General features: G+C 39.5%; 1 protein-coding gene across 1 annotated transcript in view; it reads left to right on the top strand.

Annotated features, from left to right (window-relative positions):
* VPS13C (vacuolar protein sorting 13 homolog C) overlaps window positions 1–22,212 on the top strand; it is a 106,329-nt gene that overhangs the window by 2,922 nt on the left and 81,195 nt on the right. Inside the window, exons 2-10 of the mRNA XM_066635973.1 lie at window positions 2,756–2,799; window positions 3,857–3,899; window positions 4,409–4,504; window positions 6,321–6,422; window positions 11,660–11,769; window positions 13,073–13,132; window positions 15,068–15,127; window positions 16,764–16,844; window positions 22,019–22,076. Coding sequence (XP_066492070.1) covers window positions 2,756–2,799; window positions 3,857–3,899; window positions 4,409–4,504; window positions 6,321–6,422; window positions 11,660–11,769; window positions 13,073–13,132; window positions 15,068–15,127; window positions 16,764–16,844; window positions 22,019–22,076 — 654 coding nt within the window. The remainder of the gene's footprint in view (window positions 1–2,755; window positions 2,800–3,856; window positions 3,900–4,408; window positions 4,505–6,320; window positions 6,423–11,659; window positions 11,770–13,072; window positions 13,133–15,067; window positions 15,128–16,763; window positions 16,845–22,018; window positions 22,077–22,212) is intronic.

Raw genomic sequence — 22,212 nt, 5'->3', positions numbered from 1 at the left:
TAAGCAGAATGGGGGCAGGGAGGGGCAAAACAGGGTGGGGAGGAGGAGGGAGACAGCTGGAGCCCAGGTCTAGCTACCCACGTGGCGTTGACAGCTAGATACAGTAATACGGAAAACTAAACACACTCCCAAGTCTCTAAAATCTTTTAAATAGAGAAAATCATTCAGAAAATTAGCATAATCGTACTTGGGCTTACACTGGAATGGAAAGTGTCCTGTGTGTATCAAGACTTGCTTCTGCAGCAGCTATAGTGTTGTAGCTGTGTTCCTGAGCTCCTATACGCTCCTTCATGGTAAGCAAAGAGCTACTGTAGCAGACCAGTGTCTTCCCAGATTTGACACTGTGTTAAGGAGTGTCATGTATGTATTCCTTGGCCCAGTAGCTGCAGCTGCATGCTTGTGGTAGTGTCCCCAGTGTCCTGTGTGGGCAACAAGTCTGAGTAGATAGGAAAATGTGAGATCCCAGGAAATTTCTGGGCCCCGTTCTTTGTCTCCTGTGCTCCCTTTTTTGACCCTGGGCCTGGGCACAAATTATTCCCTTTACCTCCCTCTCCCAAGCTCTGGCTTGAGGGATCATAAATTTTCAAAACATTACAAAGTTACAGTTCTTGTTTCAGAGTATGAAATGTCAGTTACCAAATGTGCTTGCTGCAGTAGGAAGGCATGGTTTTTTTTTTATTTGTTTAGACCAGTGTTTCTTGCTGTTTGTCTCCCACTGTATCACTTCATACGGTTCACTTATTGGAAGTAACACTGGAAGTAACTGTTGATGGAGTCATTGCCAGTTACTTCTAGATTGGGAGGCCAACTACAATGCAACAAACACTGGTAGGAGGTTCAGGGTGGATGGGAAGGCTTTTTTTAAGCACGTGAAAAGCGCATGCTGGAGCTCTGCTTGCCATTCTGATCCTCCAACTGCTGCTTGTCATGCTGCATTGCTGATGTTGCTGCCAGGCAGAGGGAGTCTGGGAGTTCTGCGAGTATCACCAGACACTATCTTAAGTACCACTAGTTGAGAAACTCTGGTTTAGACTTCTGTCAGTATTGGCTCAAGGTTTTTTTCCCCCCATAAGGATTCATTGTTTAGGCTATTAGTTCCCAAACTGTGAGCGATGGCTCCTTGAGGAGCCATGGTAACCAGCCAGAGGAGCTGCAGGATCATCACAAAAACCCACCGCCCTATACAATGTACAGGATTGTAGCCTTAATGGGGGGCTACAGTGAATGGCCCAGTAGGTCAAGGGAGCCACCAGTTGAAAAAGTTTAGGAACGATTTAGGAATTGGTTTAGGAATTGATAAATTGGATGGAACAGATAAAAGACTTTTCATATCAGTTAGGGAGCAGGTTAAATAAAATGAAATTATTTTTCATAGTAGTACAGTACTCACAAAAGCAGCAGATAGCAGGTACTATCTTAGAAAAGTTATTTTCTCCTTTCTCTCATATGCAGGCAGCAGTTCCTCATCTGTGATGGTGTCTGTTAGGCATGTGCAGGCATTATCTAAAAAGACCATATTTTCTTCAGAATGATTTGGATTATATGAAGGATTGATAATCAGTTACAACCCATATGATCTACACTGCAGGTTGATCCAAGTTTGGGAAACTAGTGGGTAGTAATTACGTCCATGTTCTGAGTCTCCAAAGTCATTTAGCAGGCTCAGGAGACGTGGCAGTGGGTGTGATAGGGCTTTTCGGTCTCCCTGCCACACTGTTCTGACTTTGCCTTCTACAAAGGAGAAGTCAGAAAGGTGCAGCAGGGAGATTAAAAAAAAACAACTGCTGAAGTGGGAGGAAGCAGTGGGGAGGCCTTGTAGCTGGGCTTTCAGGGGCTGCCAAAAAGGGTCTCCCGGGCCACATGTTGGACTACCATGATCTACTAAGGGTTCTTTAACTGAATCCCCGGTGGTTATTTTTTTGCAATTGTAGGCAGGACATGGTGAGGGCAGTGCCACATGAAGAGATGTCATATCCTAGAACCCCCTTCAACATTGCATTGGATATTCATGCTCTCCCTTGGCTTGTGCAAGATGGTGGTTGCATTGAATGGCATAAAACATCACACTTACCCTTTGATTTTGGCATAGCCAGTATCTTTTGAACTTTGGCATAGCAACCAGCTGTACAGGTTGCCTGTTAATTGAGTTCTTCCTGACTATTTTATAAGAGTTTTTTTTTCTTAAATGGTCATTCTAGTCTGCAATTCTTTTTTCACAATAACCAGCCTGTGAAAATCAGTAAATCTCTGATTTTGCAAGTTATCATGGAAGCAAATGAATAGACAAAATTTTGAACTGAGGGATTTGTTAAGAGCTTCTCTGGAGATTGTCACTGTGTGAATATCTTAGTAAATGAAAGTTAAAGACTGGAACAGTGACTTGGTATATTTAACTCTTGTTCAGATTTAGTAAGATCTTAATAGATGGGGTTTCCTCCCATGATTTAACTTGCTTTATGAAAGTTAGCGTTGAACAATCTTATTAATGCATTAAGGCTGATAAGGATTTTCTTATGTTGTAGTGCTGTATTTGGCAACATTTCATTCACAGCATTTTTAGAAATCTTTGTATGCTGCAGCTGTCATAATGAAGTACACTTTCAGCACTAAAAATCTGTCAAAAATATTAAGTTTGTGGAGCTACCATTTTTATAGTTTGACAATGATTTGGTATGTTTCATAGACAAAGGCATATGTTTTTATAACCAATTTGATATCAGAATTGATAACTGAGTTGATTTCTTCTATTTTACAGGTAATGTTGCACTAGACAACTTACAGATAAAAGAGAATGCACTGGTAAGTAATTTTTGCAATCTAATGAGCAAATGCTTTTGTTTTTATAATGGGTTATGGCCTATCAAACAAAAAACATTGCTGTAGGTAGTACATATTTCTGAGTGACTTAAAGTCAGTTTAAAAATTTTTTGACTGTGGGCCTTAAGATCATGGTGTATATTTTGCACAGAAAATTTGCAGTGCATAGTTCTTGGTCTGCAATCCTGTTCTCACTTGCCTAAGAGTAAGCCCCACTGAACTTGGTGGAGTTTACTTTTGAGTAGAAACACCTAGAATTGTGCTATTTTGTTTCCTATGCTGCTGGGAACTTTTTTAGTTGTCTTTTTATTTGCTGCTGTAATTGTCTTTTTTCCCCCTGTGGGACTAATCACTGTGTCTAATATTTCAGTTCACTATACAAATAGTCCTTTAAGGAGGTGAGAAGATTGAACATCTCTTCCTCCATTGTTGCTGCTCTAAACCAAAACATTCACCCCATGGCTGTTTTTATGCTTGAAAAAAGATGTTAGGTGATCCTGTCACAGATATCCCATGTCCTGTGGTGTTTGGCCCTCTGTCAGTTTTGTCCATTGAAGTCAGCAACACTAACCTGGCTTAAGTACTTAAATAAGTGAGTGATGAGTCAGAGCCCCTAAATGTTTTTGGATTCAGTATGTACATTTGTTTGCTTTTTAGTTACTTGGGAAGAGGATGTGGCCTTGCTGGGGTCTACTGGTTTTGTCTTCAAAGAGCTCTGCTTGTGTTCTTGTGCCTAACAGCCTTGATAGTCATCAAAAATGACTTTTTGTAAACTAGTTGCAAAATGTCATGGTGTTGCATGTGTGTTCTGTTGCTCATTGACCTTGCCTACATGGGTCAGTCCAAACTTCAGTAAGCACAGTGGCGGGGTAAAGAAAAAGAGAATAGCATTTTCCTTTTGAGTTCTGAATGCCTGTTGGATCTTCCTGTTTGTTTCTAGTACTGAATACTATTTTCAGAAAACTATTTGTTACCATACAGCAAAACTAGTGGTGAGGTGTCTGTCACATAGTGAGCGTATCATTTTTTTTCCTATCAGAGTGAATTGGATGTACCTTTTAGAGTAAAGACTGGACAAATAGGTAAGTTGATCATTCTAATGAGGTTGGTAATGTCTTGGCAGTACTTGCATTGTGGAGTACAATAGTATAATACACTTTTCAAGGAAACTTGACCAAGGATGGCATACAATCTTAAAATTTTATCTATTTTGGATCATTGTCGTTCATTCTAATTATAATAAATTCTAATGGAAGCAGATAGAATGTCTGAGTTTTGATTCCATCTGATTCTGCCCTACTGACTGCTGTTAACACTCAAGATTTAAAAAGTGTCTTTCACTTTCAGGTGGAAGTTGTTGCTGGAAGAAAAATATACTAACCCTGCGAATCTTGTTACTAGGGCATAAAACTCACTGAACATAGTGGAACTTATTTATCAGAGGAAATAACTAGGATTGTGCTGTAATTGTCTTTGTAAAGATTAACTTAACATGTTTTCGTATCAAATCTAACTGTGAGATCTATTTCAGTCTCCACTCATTCATTGTAAAATAATCCTAAATTATATGATTCCTTTGTTTTTTCCTAAGATAAACTTACCTTGAAGATTCCTTGGAAGAATCTATATGGAGAGGCAGTAGTTGCAACCCTTGAAGGCTTATATCTTCTTGTTGTCCCTGGGGCAAGTAAGTGACCTGAGAGAAATAGTAAGGGAGTGTGTGAGGCATATTGTTGTTCCATGATAGTAAATTAAAAATAATGCAGTGTCTACTTAAATATGTTGTTGATACATTACACAGAGCACAAGGACAAGATAAACTTAGAAGGGTTGCCCAAGCTTCTAAAACAGTAAAAAAAACAATCTAAAACCAACCCCTCCAGTAAGTTGAAAAAGCCCCCTCTCCAAGGCAGCAGTGTGACCCTGGAGATTGCACTGCTGCCATAGCCCCTCCCCTGCACTCACTTATGGTGCTCCCAACTTCCTTGTAGGAGTCTAGGAAGCACAGATATAGGGGAATGGGAGAATTTGTATGTAAGGAGAAAGCATGAAGTGGGAGTGCATGCTCTTTTTATGGTGTGAAGGCTAAGGACATCATGTTTGAATCACATTTGAATGTACAGGCATGCCCCCATATCTGCAGAGTTCCTTTCTAGAACCCCCTGTGTATACCTGAAATTGCAAATACGGGGAACGCCCCCACCCCCCAGAGGCTCTTCAGAGCCCAGCAGAGGCTGCACTCATCCGCCCATGGCGTCTGTGGGCCTCAGAATGCCGTTCAGGCAAAAAAAGCGACTTCCATTTTTTCATAAAACCTGTTGATGTTTTTATGACTTTTAAAAGGTATTATGAGAGCTGGGGAAGCCCTTGGTGACCCTTTTGTGTGGGAAGAGGAAGCCCTTGCAGGCAGACATGCTTGGCCTCTATAGGACTCAGAAGAGTCTCTGGAGGTGAGGGGAGCACAGCTGCCCTCGCCTCCATGGGGTGCATGGAGGCCAGATACGTTAAACTGTAGATACGTGGATAGGGAGCCCTCCTGTAACCATATACAGGTTGAGTCTCATTATTCGTGAGGGTTCCATTCCCAGAACTCAGTGGATTGCAAAAATTGAATGAAAACAAATCCATTTAAAAAACAATGACCCTTTGCTAGGCGATTTAAAAACAGCCTTTCTGAGCTTTGTGATGTAAAACAGACATTAGGCAGTCCATCAATCAGTCTCTCTCCAGGCACCTTGAAAGGCTTCACTCCCAGCCAAGGATCCCTCCTTTCACCAATGCATAGTAATTACCTTTCTTTCACATGTTTAGAAGGGGTCCCTTACTTGGATTGAAGCTGAAGCTGCCTTGAGAGGGAATGATTGATGTATTGTCAGCTGGCTGCCCTCTCACATTAATGAGGCTATTGTTAAATGACTGTTTTCCTTTAATTTCTAATCCATAGAAAAATCCATGGATAATTAAGTTACACATGTAATTGCTTGCATGACTGTCTCTCTACAGCAGTAAGAAAAGCAGTTTTTTAAACTGTGATTTAAAATGGATGCATTTTTCCCCTTCTCTAGAGATCAGCACTTTCCTTCTCATTTGCAGTGGCCATTGTGTTGAGTCAAATTTGTGTACAAAAAATTTGTGTATAACAAGGTTGGACCTGTAGCATCTTGGTAGGAGGTTCCCCAGAACTATTGCCTGCCCCTTTCATTGGCTCTTGACTGTTTTGCTAGATTTGAATAAATAAGACTAAGCTTGTTTGAAACTTCTAAAGTGCCACAAAATATGTTCTTCACTTATGTGCTAGTTAGCTGAAGGTTGGAGCCAGCTATAGAGTGAGAAGGAACCAGCTATAGAGTGAGAAGGAAAACATAAGTAGGCATTTGGAGGTAAGGCCAGTAGCTTACTCAGGAGGAAGTCTTAACAAACCAGCCCTATTTCTGTCCCATACTGTTTCTACTATTTGAACTAGATTATGAGTTTGATTATGAGTAATATACTTTGTCTTCCAGAAATTAAATATGATGCAGAAAAGGAAGAAAAGTATTTACAGGATAATAAGCAAAAGGAGCTGTCAAGAGTTGAAGAAGCTCTACAAAGAGCAGCTGAGAAAGGTATTGTACAATCATTTTTGTGGGTTCTAAAATGATGCATTTGAAAAAACTTAGGAGGATGGTGTATTAAGAATATTTGCCTTGAATGTGATCAGTGTTGGAAAAATCCCAGGGGCTGGTTTGTCCAGTTGCTTAGAAATCTGATTCTAGAGGTTGGAAATCTGAAACCAACTTTTTGTAACCATTCCTGAAGAAATTACTGTGACTTTCAACAGCTTGATGTTGGAAGTTTGTGGTATAATTTTTGTCCTACATGTTGCAGTCAATTGGAAGGCTTTTTTGTATATTACTTTTCATTTTAAAAATTATGTATGGAATTGTACTTTTGACAGTTTGATATATTAAATCTATCTGCCAAATGTTAACTCTGTCTCCATATTACTGGGTTATATCCTAAGTTGAATTGGACATGGCTGAGGAAGTTAGGCTGTCATCCTATACACTCTTTCCTGGGAATAAGCCAGGGATATTGTATACAGTGGGTCTTACTGCTGAGTAAGCATGTATAGGATTGTAATCATTACTGGGTCTTATTGATTTCCTTAGTTATGTCTAACTAGGATATATATATTTAAATGTTAAAAGATTTTTCTCTGCAGAATCAGAAAAGATCATTGTAAATTCCTTATTGAACCAACTAGAACAAATTAGGTGACAAATAGGCACAAAAATCTGTCTGCAAACCCCAAAGCAAAAACTGGACCATATACATGAGTAATCTGCAAGATTTTAATTAATCTTTTAATTAATCTTTAATTAATATGAGAGTTGGTTAATTAAGAGAAATTGTCTTAGTGAGTGTTTAGGGTGAATAAAATAACTGATTAAAGATTGTTATTTATAAATATTGCTTGTTTCATTGTGTGAGGCTTGTATTGTCAATTTCCGTCTACAGTGAGATTGCGTAAATTTTCGCAAAAGTATTTAGAAAGAATTGTTCCCTTAGGGACCAATTGTTCCCTAAGGGAACAATTCTTTCTAAATACTTTTGAGAAAATTTACGCAATCTCACTGTAGACGGAAATTAACAATACAAGCCTCACACAATGAAACAAGCAATATTTATAAATAACAATCTTTAATCAGTTACTTAATTCACCCTAAACACTCACTAAGAGTGAATGACTTGCTAAGAATGAAATGATTGAACCTATGTTACTGTCAGAAGGAGTGAGATCTCCTGAACAAACCCAAGAGGCAATTGGAAGATGTGAGGGTGTAACTGTAACACTCTGTTTTCAGTGTTACAAAACTATGTTGCTGGTTCAGATTGAAAAGTAGATTCTATTCTTTAAAAACATATGCTTTTTGGTTACTGCTGTCCTATGGATGAAGGAGTTCATTCAGATTTCATATATGGCCTGGAGAATATTGTGTACAAGGACATCAAACCTGGTGGGTATGCATGGTTAATTACTATGTTAGAGGAGACTTGAGAAGGAGATTGAATGACAGTTGGTCTATTAAAAGTCAGCATAACTGAAACAAGAGTAGGTTGAACCACTGTTTGAATATACAAGTGATAATAGGAATGTTTATAAACTGTTCTGATGCTTTGGGAAATGGTTCTGCCTCAGAGATTTAGATGTATGGTATTTCATACAATATGCTTGAGAAGTTAGTGGACTAGTTCAGACAAATACTGTGATTTGCATTTCAAAAACAGAGGAGAGATGTTCTTATGCTTGGTTTAGTAAAGTTAATTTCCACAGCTTTTTCTAAAAAGCTCTTGGTATTGGAGTGGCTACTTTTTAAAATAAGAAATGTACTTGCTAGTCAGCATCCCAATCCTGAACATATTATTATTATTATTATTATTATTATTATTATTATTATTATTATTATTGACAGTATTTATATACCGTTTTTCAACAAAAAGTTCACTGCCTGGAAGCAAATCCCACTGATTTCAGTGTAACTTATTTCCCAATAAGGGGTTTAGTGGGCATTGGTGAAATGGTTAAACTTAGGGACAAATGTTGCCATTGTCAGCTGCTGTCAAAACAACTGAACTTCTGGGTTGAATGTGGTTTAATGTTTGATTAAGTTAATGTTATTGAATTTGAAGGATATAAACATATTCTGAATAATCTCACCTCTGTAAACAAATAAATTAATAAATTTTGGAGTTTCATTGACTCCTATGCTATTTGAGCATTCCCTAATTTTGTTTCATATCAAACTTACACAGAACAAATATACTGCTTGCGTGTATGCACTTTTTTCAGTTAGGGCACAATCCAAACCTACACTGGAGCAGGCAAACCAGGAGGCTTGCACTGCATCCAGCTCAGGTTCATTGGCTGCAGTGGCTCAGCCAGAGGCAAGGGGAAGCTCTTCCCCTTATGCCTGGATAAGGGCTGCTTACCCCAATGGGTCTCCTTGGACCTGCGCCACCTCTGGAGGTCACGCAGGTCTGAGGAGAGCAGAGCGATTTGAAGCCGCTCCATTCCCCCAGGGATGGGGGTTGGGATCTGGCATAACCGCAGGGTCCCAGCCCCGCCCCCGGCTCCCTGCACGCCCGCCCCCAGTGCTTCCCTCCTGCCCTCCCGCCCCGCCCAGAAACACCTCCCTCCTGCCTCCTCTATGCCCCCCCGCCTACCTTCACCACTTGTGTCATTGCAGAAGCTGCCGCAGAGGCTTCTGCTGGCCTCTGTGCGTCGGTGCATCTAGATACGCCAATGCAGCTTCCTCCCATGGAGGCGCAAACGTGCTTTATGGCACGTTTGCAACCCTCCCAGGGCACCTATGCCGGCCTAAGTGCCAGTTAGGATTGTGCCCTTAGTTATAAAAGTGTTTCTGAAGCACTGTCAGTAGAGCTTGTAAAGTTTTCAGATGTTAGGCTTTGGATGGAAAGATATACAAAAAGAAAATGAGCTGCTAACTGCATGTGACTGTAAATTAAATGCCAAAGGGGATGTTTTTGTGTTCACTTTTAAAGCCATGACTACTTCTATGCTATCTTCCTGTTAGAACCATCTGTTAGGCAATTTTAGGATGAAACCTCTCCTTTTCCCCAAGAAGAGTATTGATGAGTACAACTACTGAATTGAGCTTTCCTAAGCAGGTAGTGATGATGGCTGCTGTCTCCCCCCCCCCCCCCCGCCCACTAGGGGCTGAAGGGCCTCTGCATTCGCATCTCTTTTTTAAACTGCAAAGCTGCAGGTGTCCCTTCCTCCTGTAGCAATTGCAAGACTTGTATAGCTTGTCCTGCCCCTGCAGTTGTGCTCATGTTAGCACAGGCCAGCAACAGCTCCATTTCTTGGTATTTGGGGGTTTGGTCCTGATAGGGCTGTGGCCTATCACCACTGGGAACCAAACCAAGAGCAACTATTCAAGGCTCCAAAGAAACTATATAATTAAACTTTACTTATTAAAGGAATCTTAACTTATTTTCTGAACCTATTAGGGAATTTTGGAGCAGTTCTTACAGTTTTTTGAATCTTGTTCTTTTTGCTAACTTGAGTGGAGTAAGGAGCCCCAGTTCATTTACAGGCAGCTGAGTCTGGGTATTTGTGAGTTGTGTCAAGGGTGTCTCTGGCCCTAATGGACACTCAGCTCCTAGTGACACAAGTTAGAATTGTTAACAGCTTTCAGTGTAATTGTATGCAGGTTTTTAAAAAGTATTTTTGCATGACCCCTGCGGTCATCAGAGAGGGTGCTTTTCAGGATACCACCACCATCTGAAGCCAGGGGCATGGCGGCAAGGTGTAGGGCCTTCTCGGTTGTAGCACCATGCCTCTGGAATCAGCTGTCTGAAGATCTGAGAGCAGCTTCTTCGGTATATGGCTTCTGATGGGGTTTGAAAACCCATCTGTTTTGCCTGGTCTTTGAGGAGGGAGGTAACTCCCTAGGGACTCCTTAACTTATATGCTGCCATGCATTGTTTTATTGCTATCTGCTTTGTTTTTTAAAAATTGTTTTTATGGTTTTAATGGTTTTTATTTTAATATTTTATTTTGAAGTTGATGTATTTTGTTTTATACCGCTTTGGGTCTTTAGAAAAGGTGATATAAAAATTCTTTAAAGAAAATAATTATAGAAGTTAAGATTGTAGAGGGATTTGGCAGAATGCTTCTCCAGTTTTAATGTTTTGCTAATTGTACTAATGCTTCAGTTTATAATAGCTGTCAAAACTCATTGATTAGAATATTAACTTGAGAAATATAATCTGATACAGCTTTAGTGTGCATTGTAGCAGTTTTATTTAGGTTTATTTGGAAAAGAAAATATCTTGCATGGTTAAATGAAGTTTTGCCGGTGACGCCCTTGAAATGTTTAGAATTGTTAAGAAAAAATATTGAATTGGATAATGGCTCGTTTCTGTTTGCTTTGAAACATTTTTTTGTCTTTCTTCATTTCTGTGGCTTGCTTTGAGACTTGCCTAACTTTAATTTATCCTCTTTTTGTAAAATTGCTTACACTGAGAAAGGACGTAAGTCTAGAAAGACTAAAAAGCATTTTAAGAAATCATTTAAAGGCCATGATCGCTCAAAAGGTGGGTAAAACTAGCATAGTGCGTTCTGTTCTGTTTGCTACTTCCATTTTTTCAAACTGACAAATCTGCATTAATATACAGTCAGCCTGCACATTATTATGTTCCAAGGTTAGCACGTAAAACCAAAATTGCATATAGTCAAAACTCCCCAAATCAACAAATACATATGATCTCTTTAAGAACACAGTATAAGACGTGCAGGAACTGAGGGAACAGCAGCTTCATTCTCTCATTTCATGCTTGCTCTGGGTCAGAAACAGTGGCTGGTGGAATTGCCGGCACTATGTAAACTGTTTTTCTGGGTTTGGAGGGAGGGGTAGCCTGTATATTTGAATTTGCACAAATCGGTTGCATGGACAATGGAGGCTGACTGTGTATGACTTTATTCTTGCAGCAGTAAGTTGGTAAGAACATTGAACTCATGTAATCAAGATGAGTTGATCAACTGAACTGTGGTTGCTGTATGTTTATGTGGATAAACATACATGAAAGTAGAAGTTGATAAGGAGGTTGGTCTTTAGTTGGTGGTTTGGGGTCCTCACTAGGTTCATACTAAAATCCTGAGGTGGGTTGCACTGATAGCTTTGTTGCAAGGGAGTTTTGCTTAGGGATATTTTTAAAGGGGAGGAAAAAATACAAGTGAAATGGTTAAATCAAACAGTATTTAGAAAGACGATCTCCACTACATATGACCATATTGCTTTATATTTATTTTTTAACTACATGTATTCTCTTTTAGATAAACCAAAGGAAGAGAAGAAAGATACTTTTCTGGAAAAACTTGCAACACAAGTCATTAAAAATCTGCAAGTTAAAATCACAGGCATCCATGTCAAGTATGAGGATGATGTAAGTAATGTCAGTTCCTTTTAGTTTAAACCAGGGGTGTCCAAACTTTTCGGCAGGAGGGCCACATCATCTCTCTGACACTGTGTCAGGGAAAACAAGAATTAATTTACATTTCCAATTTGAATAAATTTACATAAATGAATATATTAGAGATGGAACTTATATGACTAAATGAAGGTTTTGCAATAGCTCAGGGCCTATAAAAGGCCTTGCACAAAGCAAGACTGGCCTTTCCTTTGCTGCCACTGCTGCATCACAGATGTGAAACAGCAAGCTGTGGAGGGAGTCCTCATCCCTCTGCTCATGTGAGAGGTCAAACAGTTGGCTGACAGCAGTTGCATCAGGCCAGTGCAGGCTTCAGCATGTCTCCAGAGGGCCAGTGGCTCATTGGAGACTGGGGGCTCCCTGAGGGCCAGTTTGGGAGGCTTTGAGGGCCACAAGTGGCCCCAGGGCCGGGGTTTGGGCACCCCTGGTTTAAACAAACAATGAAAAGGTAATCTTTAATTATAGTAATGACTCTAGCATAAACTTGAGGCTGTCTAGTATTGCACAAGTGGGGAACTTGCAGAGATTTACTTCATAAGCAGTGCAATCCAAGGAATGTCTATTTAGAAGTAACTCCCATTGAATTCAAGGGAGCTGAAAGTTAAGTTGTATAGAATTGCAGACTAAGGTGTATGTATTTGAAGTAAGCTCCATTGAATTCTGTGGGATTAATGTCTAACAAGCTATGATTGTGCTATTAGTCCTTGGATTTTCTTCTAAACTGTTTTGTCTGCAACACTGGTGTTGGATACAAGAATATTTTCTTATGGAAACTGAATGACTTCTTCTTGTCTCATCTGAAAGCAAGTAGTCATTCTTCAAGCTTTTATTAGAACACAAAAAACATATTAGGAGCCTCAGGTTGCAGTCCTTTACACACTTATTGGAGAGTAAGTTCCATTGAATTCTGTGGAATTTAGTTCTATGTAGACATACCTGAAGTGTGCTGTTGGCAAAATTGGATAAGAAGCAGGAATGCCAAGGAACAAAAGGCTTTGATTGCTGTAATGTTGGTCAAGGGCTCAGCTTATGTATCTTAAAGAAGCTAGTTGGTGCCCCAAAATATTTAAAGGTACAGAGCAGCACAACATTGCAGGTTTTATCTTGTTTTTGAGCACTTAAACAAAAAACTTGTGTGCATTTGCATTAACACATGAGTGGTGCTCACAGATACAGGAATTGTACTGATTTCTGCTTCATACCTATGTTTGTTTATACATACATTGTAACTGTTATATTCAATTTACATTTTTTGTAGATCACGGATCCAAGCCGACCACTTTCTTTAGGAATGACGCTGGGGGAGCTCAGCTTACTGGTAATGCTGACCTATGATATGACTCGTATAGATGAAACCAGATATTGCTATACCTTTTATTTAATCAAGAGAGGAAAGTAATTTTATGTTTCATGAATGTGGGGGTGTATTTGAAAAGTAAAAGGGAAAATATTAGTGCAGTTATAAAGGCTTTAAGTTAATAAGAACATAAGAACAGCCCGACTGGTTCAGGCCATAGGCCCATCTAGTCCAGCTTCCTGTATCTCACAGCGGCCCACCAAATACCCCAGGGAGCACACCACATAACAAGAGACCTGCATCCTGGTGCCCTCCCTTACATCTGGCATTCTGACATAGCCCATTTCTAAAATCAGGAGGTTGCACATACACATCATGGCTTGTAACCCGTAATGGATTTTTCCTCCAGAAACTTGTCCAGTCCCCTTTTAAAGGCATCTGGGCCAGATGCCGTCACCACATCCTGCAGCAAGGAGTCTCACAGACCAACCACACACTGAGTAAAGAAATATTTTCTTTTGTCTGTCCTAAGCCTCCCAACACACAATTTTGGTGGATGTCCCCTGGTTCTGGTGTTATGTGAGAGTGTAAAGAGCATCTCTCTATCCACTTTATCCTTCCCCTGCATAATTTTGTATGTCTCAATCATGTCCCCCCTCAGGCATCTCTTTTCTAGGCTGAAGAGACCCAAACGCTGTAGCCTTTCCTCATAAGGAAGGTGCCCCAGCCCTGTAATCATCTTAGTCGCTCTCTCTTTTGCACCTTTTCCATTTCTACTATATCCTTTTTGGGATGTGGCACCCAGAACTGGACACAATACTCCACGTTTGGCGTTACCATCGATTTGTACAGCAGCATTATAATATTAGCTGTTTTGTTCTCAATACCTTTTCTAATGATCCCAAGCATAGAAATTCAAATATGATGTAACAACCTAGACAGAAGGTCACTCTGTGACCCAGGACAAACCACTTGAATTTCAGACTTCACATATTAGTGTGACTGAAGAATGGAATGTTAGCAGTTGTTCAGGCAGATTGAGCAGATATTGCAGGTGGACAAGACCACCTGAAAAGCCTATCTTTTCTTGGCTGTTTATTACAAAAGAACCACTTGAAGAATAGTTTTTCTCCTAGTGCTGATGCAGTTGAAAACATTTTCATATAATTTCTTTATAAATTGAAGTTGAGATATATAGCAGAAGTTTGTCATCTTTTCAGATCTTTAGAGGAAAAATAGGAACTTAGTTTAACTTCTGTGAATGGCTGTGATTACTCTTTTTCCTGAAACTGTTCATATTAATGCAGTTGCAACTGAATATATCTTATGCATATAACAGTACTTATATTTCTGTAGTATATAATAAACTTTATTATAATAGTACTTTATTATAATTACTATATAATAATATAGTACTTATATTATATTTATAATATAATATAAGTATATTATAATATAATAATATTATATAATATAATATTATATATTATAATATTTTATATTATATTATATTTATATATATATATTTATATACTTATAATATTATAAGTATATTTATAATATATAATATAAGTATATTATAATAGTACTTTATTATAATTACTATAATAATTACTATAATTACTATATTATACTATGTATAATAGTACTTTATTTCTGTAGTATATAATAAACAAGACATTGTACAGACAAAATAGTTTCCTTTCTGCAAACTTAATCTAAAGAGACCTGTGAGGAAATGCAGGTTCCTGGGATGGGTTTAAAAAAAAAAAAAACAGAGAAAGAAAGATGCTAAGCTCAAATTAAGGTAAATTTGGGAAGGCCTGTAAGAAGCAACTGTATTCTGAGCTGCTTCCTAAAAGAGGGTTGGATTGCACTAAAGGCCTGTTGCAATGAAAAGGTTTATATGAAAAAAGCAAATAACTAGCTGTATTTTAACTTGTGTTTGCTTTCTAGACTACCAATGAAAATTGGGCTCCCTGCATTTTAAATGAGGCTGCAAAAATAATATACAAGGTACTGTTAGAGACATTACTGTGAAGTTCAGGAGCAAAAGTTTAATGTTGAGGTTTGTGCGTAGTGCAGAAGCATATGCAAATGCAAGAGAACTATAACTTTAGTGGCTGGTGTATTAGTTATGTGCAAAGGCTTGGTCCTGCCCAGTAGAATTACAGTGACAAACTCCACTTCACCTTGTGCTATATCACATAGTGCTTTGAAGGCCTCACCCGTTTTAAGAGCAGTTGCCATGTGGCATTTGTGTGTATGAAGTAGCCCCTGAAAGGCCTCTTGCCCTATGGAACTAGTTGTGCAGTTCTTTGTGCAGTTCCCAGAGAAGTAGTTTTTCCCCCAGTATGGCTGATCACATTTGAAGAGACTGCCCCAAGGATCAGAGTTAACTGGATTGCTTGGATTTTTATGTTTGTAAAGGTTCTAATTAAGATAGGAGGGACAAGTCAATATGAGACTTCCTTATTCTGCTGACTTAAGTGATAAGTTAACTTTAATTCTGTAGCCTAACACTTGACTATTAAAGTAAAAACTCCTGGTGCGGAGCAGTGGCTCGCCAATTCTCAGTGATATTCTGTCACTTGAAGTACTTGATACTTAACATTGTAGAGTATTGATATGTTTAAAAACTGCTGTCGTTCTCTTTAATGAACATGCTAAAATTTTAGAACTGATATCCTGAGAATCTCCTTTAGTACCTGCTGGGACTTCTATCCTCCATTATATTTTTTTGAATAAGTTGGTTATACTTCTGTTGTATTGGTCAGCTGTCCTCTGCATGAAAATATATTTCTTTTGAACTTCCTATGTGTAAATTCCATTTGGTGCTCTTTTTGTTTTACTCTTACACATAATACTAAAAATGTTACCCATTTTTTAATCCACCTATAACTTATTTGGCCAGCTCATATTTTGTGTGAATTCAGGTAGTCATTTTTTCTTCACACGCTAGCTTGTGTGAGGTGGTCTGGTGCCTAATGGAGTAGGAGGCTATAGCAAGTGCTGCAGAAATGAAGACCTGAAAATGTGGTGATTTGGGTTATCTTCTGTTCATTGGGTCCCACCCTGTGGCAAAAGCTACCTGATGAAAGGGGAAAGCTGGCTTTCTCTATAGTCCTTTCATCCTGCTCTCATCTTTATGGGCACTGTTTATATATACCAATTTTATCACCTTTTTCTGTGACATCTGCAATGTTCTTTCTGAGGTAGCATGAAGCTTATGCAACACTTAGTGAATAGATGCACCACTGATTTTGTTATAAAGTATTTTCATATGGTGTAACTTCTAAAGTTCTGTTCTCTCTGGAGGAGGGTATTCTGGTACAGGTTACTCTTCCCACTTGTTTCATAGGCTGTCAGCCTTTCCTGCCAACCATTTCAGACTCTTATTTCTCCATGGGAGGAAGCCTTCCTCAGAAGAGTCCCTGGTTTTTCTGGCACTCTGTTTGTTCTGTCTTCTACAAGTCTGGATTTTTCTACCCTTGCCTTCCTAAATTAGTGGGTTAAGGAAGGAGGGGAACCCAATTACTGTTGGTTCCTGTTATTTGATTACCAGTTTGGAGAAGCTAAATTTTCATGTTTCATCACCAGGATGTTGAATTGTGCATGGTAGCAAACTAATGAGATGTATCTGTTCTTTCAGCTTCTGCGCCTTGACTCCCTCAGTGTCTACTGGAATGTTGCTAGTGAAATGTATTACCATACTTCCCGGGAACAAATATTGGTAATTTTGAAGCAGAATTTTTTTCATGTATATACAGAATACATTACAGTCCTGTTGTTGTGAGTGGTTTGTGTGTGTGTGTGTGTTTGAAAGAAATAGTTGGGTTAGACTGATAATGATTCATAGATTCTATAATTGAAACCTTACTCACAGGATTGCAGTGTATAAATATACACCAACTACAGTTGTATTACAGAACATAACTGTACAGTACAGATTGCAAGAAATATTTGAAGAGAGCTCATTTTGTTATCATGACTGCTTTTTAAATATGTATTATGTTGGCCACTAATGGGCAGAATTGTGGAAGTGAGAAAAGTAAGTAGCAAGTGGGGAACACCCTTCATTTAGGAGGAGATAACTGCAACACTCAAAAAGAAGCATCATCACCCACCTTCATATCTCCATAAAACTCGAGTGGGTGGAGGGAAGAGCAGGACTGTTGCTACCAGAAAGTCACAGTTTAAGGGCACTTTACTTGGAATCAAATATAACTAATAATACAGGCCTACAAAATTGAGGGTCAGAAAAGTTTTTCCCAAATTTTATGGTGGTTTGATATGAATTTGGGGTGCCAATTACAAAAATGGCATCCATTTTGCCCTATCACATCTAGTTTTGGAGATATAATCAGTGGTGTCACTAGGATTCGCGTCACCCAGTGCAGAAGGCCTGCGCATCACCCCATGCAGTGGGCGGGCAATGCCCCAAGTGGTGGGCGTGCTGATGTGCCATCGCCCCGCCCCGCCCCCACTGGTTTTTTGGCTGTACCTTTTGTTAGAACACAGATATTTCAATGTGGTTTGTTTCATTGCATTCTTCATGAAATTACACATTGATTGTCATATAACGTGATGGTCTTAGTCCTCCAAATTCTGATTTTAGTGATTTTGAAAACTTGTAGACATACACACCCCGTGTCTACTTACTAACACCTTATTGCAGCAGTTCTCAAACTTTTAGCACTGGAACCCACTTTTTAGAATGATAATCTGTTCAGGGCCCATTGGAAGTGATGTCATGGTCAGAAGTGACATCATCAAGCAAATTAAAATAAATAATTATAAATAATTAAATTAAAATAAAAGAAATAATTAAATAAGGGGTAGCCAGTCCTGTTCCACCAAGTGAATCTACTCTGAAGTAAGTCCTGTTGTGGTCAGTGGGGCTTACTCTCAGGAAATGTGGATCAGATTGCAGCCTGTGAGCTCAAGCCTATGCATGTCTACTCAGAAGTAAGTTCTGTAGTGGTCAATGGAGCTTACTCTCAGGAAAGTGTGGGTAGGATTGCAGCCTGTGAGCTCAAGCCTATGCATGTCTACTCTGAAGTAAGTCCCATAGTGGTCAATGGGGCTTACTCTCAGGAAAGTGTGTGTAGAATTGCAGCCTGTGAGCTCAAGCCTATGCATGTCTAATCAGAAGTAAGTCCCATAGTGGTCAATGGGGCTTACTCAGGAAAGTGTGTGTAGAATTGCAGCCTGTGAGCTCAAGCCTATGCATGTCTAATCAGAAGTAAGTCCCATAGTGGTCAATGCGGCTTACTCTGTAGTCTGCCTGCAATAACAACCCCCCAAAAAGAGTCAGTGAGATTTTCAGCCCTCCCTAGTGTCCAGTTTAAAGTTCTTCTTTTTCAAGCATATCAAGATAAAGACCCACCTGGCTTTACAAGTGCAAAATAGAAAACTTTCCCCTTACCAATTCAAGCCTCTTTTTTTGTCCTTTTTAGAGGGGGGGGAGGCTGCCTTCTGGGGCATTTGTTGCACTCCAGCTCCATCGGATTGTGACCATTCTGGTGTCCTCACATTCCCCTTTGCCTGGCCTGACCACCAGCCAAGGCACATCTGCCTACTCATGAGTAAATGCGACCGTGGGGCTGCTTTGCTTTCCATAGGGCTCAATAGACTCGCAGCTGGGAGGGGGGACCTCCTTCTCAGGTGTTTTTTTGGGGCTGCATTCATTGGATTGGGACCATTCTGGTGTAGTTGGATTCCTCTCAGCCTGCCCTTTCTGACATACTATGGCAAGTACGCCTACTCACGAGTAAATGCGTGATGTGGCTCACTTTCACTTTCCATAGGGCTCCATGCATTTTTTCTTTCCTGTGTTTTGGCCATAACATTTGAAGGAAAGGAACTATTTCAGTTCTGTTTTTTTGCATTGCATTCCACTGAACATTCCGCATCCAATGGTTTTTGGCATGACAGGGTAGCTCCTAATGCCGCGGTTTTAGCGTGGCATCCCCCCAGTGCGTCACCCAGTGCGGCCCGCATCCCACTAGTAACGCCACTGGATATAATATAGCCTCATTAGTGGTTTAGGCTTCCTCATGAGGAAGCTGCTTGAGCCATTCACTAAAGAGGCAATGCCATGTTTCCAGAACCAAACGTGATAGGGCAAAACGGGTGCCATTTTTGAAATCGGCACCCCAAATATACCTACAAATTGGTGTAACGTTTAAGGAAACAAAATGTGTGTTGGCTTGTGTTGTGTTGCCTGATTCAGATTATAAGCCTACTACAGCAACTGTCTACTTTGAAGCCACAACACGTATGGTTATCTAACAAATGACTCTGAGTTGTGGTGATAAAGGTGGTGTTAAAATATTTGTTAATTTTTAACCATTATTGAATAATTATACTGAAACTTTGAATATGTTGAATCTCCTCACTTTAACTATGTAATTATTACATTTACCAGAAATAGAGCGTGTGTGGGTATGGGGTTCTCCCTTTGTACTAGTTGAGGTAGCCTTGTTTGCCAAACTGCTGTTTATCTCTTAAGCAGATTACACTGTAAGGCTTTACTAATGTGATTACTTGAAAATGAGTTAGCACGTTTAATGATCAGCAGATGGCTCTTGCTTATATAGTGAGTTATGTATATTGTGATTTTATTTATTGTGTGTATAAATGTTAGATAACTTTTAAGCTTGTTGTATCTTACCTGGCTGAAGTTAGTTGTAATAAATGAAGCGATAAAGTGGCCTTAGATCATTGGGCTGTCTAACCCAGGATATTTTACTCTGGCTGGTAGTGGTTCTCCCATTAATCAGGCAGAGACCTTGCCTCTGTCCTAATACTCAAGATTCTATAGTTGAAAAGTTCAGGAATTTAACTTGGGATTTACACATGCAAAACATGCACTCATCCATAGGCCTTCCTCTGCTGTTTGGCATATATTTAGCCCTTGTCTTCACCTTCCAAAATAAAAACTGGATTTGTATAGCAGGTCTTCCAGGTGTGTATTACTTACATACTGTTGCCATTTGAGAGCCTGATGTTCAGAGTTACATTGTCCTGCTAGGTGCATTGAATTGTGCTAGTGCTCAGGAGGGAGGAGCATGGCATAGGTTTAGAGCATGGACTTTGCATGCTGCAAGTCCCAGGTTCAGGGTGTGTATTTTATGAAATCCTGGATCTCTGGAAGCAGGACTAAGAGAGACCTCTCCCCGAAGTCCTGGAGCATTGCTACCAGTCAAACTAGGACAGTCTTAAGTGAGATAGACCAAGACTTTGGCTACCTATACTGCAGTTTTATCCATGTTCCTATAAACACTTCATGCAGAGTCCTTGGGAATGTGAAAGAGACTGAAATGAAATCTACATAGGCTAAAATAATTGAAATTAATGGTTTTCAATAACAAGAACTGCCTAGATAGACATGTGAGCAACAAACTCTAAAGGGTGTGTGTGTGTGTGTGTGTGTGTGCGTGCGCGTGAGAGAGAGAGAGAGAGAGAGAGAGAGAGGAGGGTTTGATGGAAAAACTCCAAATTTTGCCCCAAATGGTCTCCCTTTCCACCAAAGCACTAGATGCTGTGGGTGGGTTATCCTATGGTGAGTGGAGGGAAGTATGCAGACACTAGCACTGTGCCCATGGAGAGAATTGTGATTTCCCATCAGTCACCACAACACCCTGATGCTTGTAGGCTATAGTATCCTGAGACCTCTTAGGATGCTACTTGTGTACTTCTGCCTGATAGCTCCATACCTATTGTATTTTCACCACAATTTGGTTATTTTTCCCGTATGAAAGTGCCTAATTCATGAACATGTACCATGCAGAACTATTCTGTAGTCACCAGATTCTGCTTTCTAAACAATGCATCAAAGATTCAGTGGTAAACATTCTTATCAAACAGAGCAGTTCATCATTCATTCTGATTTGTGCTTGCTTAAATTTCTTAATCAGAAAAGTCTGCCTATATAACAAATGTAGTGTTTCTAAGTAACAAAAGTGTAAGTTTGTTTGGGGAATTGGTTTTCAAATAGCCAATATCTTCATTTCCAAGAAAGTTTTAACAACCTAGTTATGAGAAGGAAATAAATGGAAATTCAAATAAGATGAAGCAGATAAGCGCTCTCCTTTTATTGCACTCCTTTATTAGAGGCACCTGGGAACTGAGAACATTTAGAAATTTATGGCCATCTCTTCCCAGATGAAGTAATAATTTGGCTTAATATAGTTTGTTTCTCTTTTCCAGTAAGGAAGCACATCTGCCAATTTACTTCCTGGTATTGTAGCATTGTACCTACTTTTGCTATATGATTTCTTGTAGAGGGGAAAACTTTACATTATCAGGTGGTGCCTTGGAACATGTGCTCTAAATGCATTTATTTGGAAAAAGTCCTCTCTGAAACGTTCTCTTGTGCATTTTTTCTTTTGGTTGTTTTCCTTCTGCTCACTGGAGCTCGACCTTTCATTAAAACACAGTATTTTTCACTTTACTTCACCCTTCTTCCTTTGCTTTACCATTGTGTTGCCTACTTCAGATTATAAACCTACTGAGCGATGTCTATTTTGTTTTGAGCTATACCATATTTGTTAATGTTTATTCCTCTATTTAGTTGGTCCAGTTGGGCTATCCTTGTTGGTATGTCTTGATCCTCGAGATAATTTACTTTTCGTAATTCTGAAAGATACTGCTGTTCAGAGTTATAGCTGCATATTAAAGATCTGTGGGAGTGTAATATAATATTGTATTTTGGAGAAAAAGCAGTGTAATCTCTTCAACAATGATTATTCTTGTTTTTCTTTCTGTAAGCTCCCTCCAACACTTCCCGCCCCCCAAGTCAGTTATATCAGAATTAAGCTTCACTTGAAGTGTTTTCCTTTTTGCAGTTGTAATCAGTGTGCTTGAGATTATTCAATGGGTTCAATTTTACTATTTTAACAGGAGCAGTTAAAAAAAGGAGTCCCTTCTAGTGGCCAAAAGCATCCAAACTACCAGTATAGTAAGTATTAAGGACCAAAATCAGGTGGTAGACTCGCAGGCTTTGTCTCTGATGTTAGTGCGGCAGCCAACATTTCAAGGATCTGGATGGGCAAAGATCAACTCGGCTGCAATGGATTTGAGGCTTGTACAGTGCA

The sequence above is a fragment of the Tiliqua scincoides genome, chromosome 8 (genome assembly GCF_035046505.1).
Source record: "Tiliqua scincoides isolate rTilSci1 chromosome 8, rTilSci1.hap2, whole genome shotgun sequence".
Lineage (NCBI taxonomy): Eukaryota > Metazoa > Chordata > Lepidosauria > Squamata > Scincidae > Tiliqua > Tiliqua scincoides.
The sequence above is the reverse complement of the archived record's forward strand: the minus strand, read 5'-3'. Positions and strand labels throughout refer to the sequence as shown.